The 6,524-nt window shown below is 39.8% G+C and overlaps 1 protein-coding gene across 1 annotated transcript; it reads right to left on the bottom strand.

Moving 5' to 3' along the window:
• Positions 1–241: 241 nt before the first annotated feature.
• On the bottom strand, positions 242–1,268 carry LOC145051644 (embryo-specific protein ATS3B-like). Its single transcript, XM_078999514.1, has 3 exons — positions 1,066–1,268; positions 764–871; positions 242–665 (listed from the first exon to the last, which is right to left on the bottom strand). The coding sequence occupies exons 1-3, from the start codon at positions 1,186–1,188 to the stop codon at positions 372–374; spliced, it is 525 nt and encodes a 174-aa protein (XP_078855640.1). The 5' UTR covers positions 1,189–1,268; the 3' UTR covers positions 242–371.
• Positions 1,269–6,524: the final 5,256 nt, after the last annotated feature.

The raw sequence follows: 6,524 nt of genomic DNA, 5'->3' as shown, positions 1-6,524 counted from the left end.
TTAGAAATTTTAATATAAAAAATCACACCGAACAATAAATGGGGCTGGCCTTGAACCGGCCCACCGGGCTTAATCAAGAACTAGGCATTTTCTTAGCCCGCTTGAACCGGATAATGTTGATCTCTCTACTCTCTAGTTCTACGTTGAAGTGCAACATTCTGGAAGTGCATTTGCAAATTGCAAGTAATCGAACGAAACATGATAAAAATACGAATATGAATCAAAAGCAAAAACAGGAAAATCAATGAACAGATGCCATTATCCATTCATCTATAACAAGTGGTTCTACAAGTCGTCTCGTTTTATTCATCAAAAAACACAAAGTGGAAAGCAAAAGATCAAAATCTACACCTCCAACTCCCCCTGATTCATCACTTCATTGCTGCTTTTGACGAATGAACAACATCATCATCAACTGCATAGGGCGAACAGTAATCGAATCCGTACCACATCTCCGCCGGAATCCAATCGTTATAATCAAAAGAAACCGCCTTCGTATTGTACCCATACACCTCTACCCTCTCCGGCAACCACCCGTCGTAACCGCTTCTGTACAAGTACACGTAACATATCTGATTCGTACACGGACCGTATACCTCGAATGTATCGGCCGAACACCGCTCAAACGTCCTCGTCGATGGATCATCTAGTCTGGGTGCGTAAACCTAGAAATTATCATCATTATTCCATATCAAAATAACATACATATTCTCCACTCAATTTATTCGAGCTGTTATAAATGTGAACATAACATCAATCAGACCTGATTGCCGTAGGCATCGCCGAAGGAGATACTGATTTGATCTCTGGTATACGAAACGGAAGAACAGCTTGTTACAAGCCTTACAGTGAACGAACAAGTTCCTTCGTTCTATGAAAAATCAAACGAGGTTAGTTCATTTATGATTTCTGTAAACGTCTTCTAAGAAATCAGCTTTGAATTAACGCGAAGAACATCATACTACTACAAATCAACAAGTGAAAGTGGTTACTGGAATTCTGCTTTCAATTAACTGAAAAGTAGAAGAGGCGAATGAAATTCTCTAATCAATTAGCGCTAGTTACCTGATGATTAGCAGAGTCGATCTTAAAATCAGGGTTTGGTAGTGGTGTTTTGATGCTTGATCTTGCTTGAGATGATGTCGAGATTAGGGCACACAGCAGAACGAAACACGCAGCTCTCATCATTTTTCTCTGAAACAGGAGTAGTGCGTGGCAAAAGTTGATGACGAGAACAGTAATCCAGCATCAGTTAACTACTTGACAATCTACTTGTTTTTTTTTTTTTTTTTTTTTTTTTTTTTTCTGGGGCGGGTACTCTGCTAGAAGAATTAATTATGAAATAAAAGGTAAACCTTTTTACGAGATATTATTACCAAGCATATCATTTAAAAAAAAGTTTAACAGATAATATTTTTGTAGGAACATGTAAAAAGGTTCGTCGAACCAAATTACAAGACGGCGGTAACGGCAAAATTGTGGAATCTCGGGTTAATTAAAGCTATGAGAAGTGGTTGGCAATAGGGGGGAGCTTGATCATATAATTTGGGGATGAAGGTATTAGAAATTAAAATTAATGTTTTACACATAAAAAGCCAAATTTTTTTACCAATTAAATATCAAAATACCTAAAATTACTGTTCTATAAAAATCAAAATCTAGGAATAATTCATTCAAAATCAATCCTCTAACTTAAATCGCATATTAGATAAATAGAAGCAAATAAGCAATGCTCATCACTAATTAGTTGAACCAAGAAGAGAGCATTTAAGAATTTGTGAAATCCTAATTAGTTGATTCCCAAAATTCCAACAACAATCAAACATAAAGGAACAATTCATATAAGTTCATTCTAGACAAAAGTCAAAAAATAGGCTCCTGAATGAAATCATAATGTAGGTCCAAAAATCCATTTAAATGTGTGTGAACAATTCCAACAACAATAGAAATTAGAAAAGAGAGAAGACATAACAGGCCAACACGCTACAACCGAAGAGGAGGTTAGCTACAACCGAACAGGAGGTCAGTAACAACCGAACATACCTGATTTTCTTCACTTATGTGAACAAAAAACTGACAAAGAACAACATAAGTGCAGAATGGCTCAACAGCAAGTAACGGTGGTGACTGGCGGTGTCGCGTTGGACGGTGGTGAATAGCAGGCCGCTTGCGGTTGATTAGCAATTAACGAAGTGCGAATATGGGGCCCGGGGGATTGGGGCGGAAGGTTTACAAGTTAGGACTTGACTGAACGATTGCTTCTCATTCTCTCATGGATCAGACTTCTTGGCAACCAAAACACATAGGGACACAACCCAAGATTTATATTGTTGGGCATATATTTCTGAAAATTAAGCTTATATAGGCTTACTTCTAACCCAAAATTCAGAGAGAGGGGGGGGGGGGGGGGGCACAACCCCTCCTGGCCCCATAGAAGATGCGCCCTTGCTTGGCACCACCCTTCAACATTGCTCAGGGTTCAGTGTACACCATCCTGCCTCTTCCTCGATATGCCAATTCGACAACCCCATTCCTAGTATCTCTTTTGTAATGCCCGTGTTTCTAGGCTAGGCATTAATATTTACGTTATAGTCTAGGTTAACCTTTGTAACTCATTTTGAAGAAATGAAAAGGAATTATGTGAATATTATGTGAATTATGTGTTTTATGCTTAATTATTAGGGTTTAATTAATTAAGAATAAAATTGAGCGTCAAAAATAAATATTAGATAAAGCTGATATCTTTACATAAAGTTGTAGTGGTCAAAACAAGGATTCCGGGGATATAAAGAATACCAAAATCTGAGTTAACGAAGAAGTTATGACCTGTCGAAGTTTCGCAACAAAAACCGGCATGGGGCCGAATGTCGTAAAAAGTGAGTTTTCGATAAACTACTTTTTAGCCTTAGTGATCTAAACGAAAGTCGTAGTGCTCGTTAAACCGAGAGTATGTATAAAAAGAACGCCCAAATCTGACTTCGTATGAGGAAGTTATGATTTTACGAAGTTTCAGCTTAGCAGTAGACAGCTAAAAACTCGAATTTTAGATCGAGTGATTTTTAGCCGACACAACCTAAACGAGAATCGAAGTTCTCGTAAATAGTAGCACAACGGTAAAAAGTCTGACGAAAACGGACGTCGGATGAAGAAGTTATGAATTTTTAGCGGATTTCCTGTCCCGGTCTGTTAAAAATAATAATATAAAAATTAAAGTCAAAATTAGCCGACGAAGTCTAAACAGAAGTTGTGAAGCGTAATTTTACCTACGCATGCATATAAAGAACGTCAAAAACGTAGCTCGTATGCAAAAGTTATGGATTTTAAAAGTTTTGGCGCAAAAAATCGAGAAAAAAATCCCCAAAACCGAGGAATTTCGCATACGTGGACTTCGGCCACGTCACCCTCGCTCAAAACGCGCCACGTATCCGAAAATCTGCTGAGTCATCCGAGCTCTTAATCTGATCCAAGGTGGTCCACTTAGAAGGCGACACGTACCCTCTAGCACATGTCCGAACCCTCGCAAGGCTGCCACGGATGCCCCTACTTCGGACCTAGGCTTCAGACCAATCACAAGCTGCCAGCAGCCACTTCGCACGCGCAGCCCATGTGCGAGCCCTTCCCTGCGAGCCTCGAATCTTCGCCACCTGGAGGCTTCTCAGCCGTCCGATCAGAAGCTTCTCCCTATAAATAGAAGGCTGTGAGCCTTCTCAGATATTTTTAAGAAATTGCCATTTTTAGCCCCTATCTTCATATTTTCTTCATCTTAACATCCCCCAAAGCCCCGATATCAATTATAAGCCCCAGAATACGCCATGAAGTGCCCGAGAAGCCTAGAAAATTTATCTTTTCGGTTTCGAAGCCCGACCTTTGCAGAGCCTGGTTTCTCAATAAAACTCTCGGTTTTATTAGAAACGATCGTTTTAGGAAACGAATTGTTGTCCGATTATCATCAAATCATGTGAGTGTATAGTCACCTTCATCTTACACCTAGATATGAAGTATTTTATATGAAATACATGCTACGTGTAATTATATTAATTATTTAACTGAGGTGACTGTGGAATTGATGTTTTATACAAGTTTTAAACTCTATATGTATTTTTATCTACAAATATGTTGGGTAAAACATGGGTAGATAGTGATGTGTGATAAAATAAAAGTGATGAGAGGCCTCGATGTGATTTGTGACCCAGTCAGCTAGCAGAGTTTGGATGACGACCACGGACTTTCTAGATAGTCCAGTGGAAACGTTAGCAGGCCCGCAACCTGTAGGTGTTAATGAACTTGAGTGTTCATTTACTGTACTCCATCTCCCTCATGGTTGCCTTTAGGACATGTATGGCTGAGGAAACCCCTTAGCAGTAGTGTCCATCCCGATGATATTCTTTAGGCTAAGTCCCTTGTGATAAGTGTTTAGGGACGTAAAGTGAGGATAACGGGAACGGGTAATCAGGGTTATTGTTGATTGGTGAACTTAATAAGTTTATTATTATTGTGGGTTGAAAACCCTATATGCTCACCAGGCTCCTAAGCCTGACCCACTCAACTTTTTATGTTACAGGTAGTGGACCCCGAGCATAGTCGGAGGACGACAAGAGATTTTTGGATTATAGGCCAGTAGTTGTAGATAACCGTTGAAAGGCTTATAATGTCTTGTTTATGCTTTTGATATGTATCGGAACATGACATCCCGAGGTTTTGATATGAAATGAAACTATACATTTCTTAAAGAAAGGTTTTGGTAAACCTTTATCATGTTTTGTTTTGGGGACCAATTCCACAACATTTCTTAAAAGGATTTCTCTGATTTTATTTTAAAAATCATAAATTAAATCGGTCTTTTCTGGCCGAGAAATTAGGGGATATCACAGTTGGTATCAGAGCATTAGTTTAAGCGAACTAAGAAATTATAGGATTTCTAGACTTAAACTTAGAATGCTAAGTGATGATTGTGAGATGAGTGTCTACCATATTTTAGACACGAGCACTAGTTTACTTTAGGAAAGATGCCTAAAATGCCCTTATGTGCTAAATGCTATGTGTTTGCCATGTGTGCCATTATTTGTTCGGATCTATGGTCTGTTGCCGACCGGATCTAGAAACCTTATGTATGTAGGATTCTAAGCGTATGATTATGAGATTAGAACTAACATGTAGACGTTTCGGAGTGATAAGGGAATTAAAATATCTAACAAGGATAAAGACCTAAATTCGCCTTATTCGGTATATTGATTGTAATGGCAAGAACTCGTAGTGGAGTTGCAAATGCAAACGGAAACAGGGATCAACAGCCTCAACCTCAAGTAGTTGAGCAAGTACTTGTTGTAGGAGCTGCACCTGAGCCAATGAAGATGGCTGGGATACAAGCGATGATGCAGAGGATGTTAGATTGCCAGATGGAGGAGACAAGGCGATTACTACAACATCATAGGGAAGAGACTACGATACCTGTTGAACAACCCATATTGAATGAAGTGCAATCAGTAGGAGGGAACTACAGTGGGACTCTTGGTCAAGCCAACCCACCGATAGTTAGAGAAAACAACCAGGATGGAGGAGTTGATGGACGCGGATGCAAATACAAAGATTTCATGGCATCTAAACCGTTGTGTTTATCTGGAAGTCCGACACCGGTGGAAGTCATGAATTGGATCTCCGCAATGGAGACGATGTTTGAAAGTTGTGAGTGCAGCAACAAACAAAAGACCGCACTTGCAATTCCTCTGTTAAAATCTGGTGTATTGAGCTGGTGGAAGTTACTAGCTGATTCGATGCCCAATGGAGAAGCTAGCAAGATGTCTTGGGAAGACTTTGTGGTACAGCTGAAATTGCAATACTGCTCAAAGCAAGATCTTCAGGAAATTAATAATGAGATCCAGAATTTGAAGAAGGGAAAGATGAGCGTTACTGAATACGCTGCTAGTTTTATGGAAAAGATGAAGCTTGTTCCTCATCTAGTTCCAACTGAACTTTCTAAGGTCAACAAGTTTTCCCTCAGATTACCAACAGACTTTGGCCCGATGGTTAACCAAGCAACCACTTTGAAAGCCGCCATTTGGGCTGCTAAGAATGTTGAGATTCAGATCAGAGAAAAGGGTCTGGAGAGGGTAAAAGTTGGTGACAAGAGAAAGTTTGAAGGAACTTCAGGTTCCAGTAAAAAGAACAAGTTCTCGAAGACTGGTTCGAAAAAATTCTGAGGAGGATCCGAAGTGAAATGGTGTGAGAAGTGCAAGAAAAAACACTCTGGGAAATGTAGTGAGGGAGTGACTTGCTACAAATGTGGAAAGACTGGGCATTATGCCAACGTGTGTCCGTCCGACAAGAGGGTATGTTTTGAGTGCCATGAAGAAGGGCATATTTTTAAAGACTGTCCAAAGAGGAAGGACGCAGCAAAGCCCAATCTTCCACCAAAGCTGAAGGCGGGAGACTTTCAGATGACACTTGAAGCTGCAAAAGAAGAAGTCGATGTCGCTTCAGGTACCTTTCTCGTAAACGAATTGCCTACCCAAATTTTGTTTGATTTT

This window comes from Lactuca serriola, chromosome 5, assembly GCF_051521515.1.
Source record: "Lactuca serriola cultivar US96UC23 chromosome 5, Lser_US96UC23_V15, whole genome shotgun sequence".
Classification (NCBI taxonomy): Eukaryota; Viridiplantae; Streptophyta; class Magnoliopsida; order Asterales; family Asteraceae; genus Lactuca; species Lactuca serriola.
This window is presented reverse-complemented; position numbering and strand designations above follow the sequence as displayed.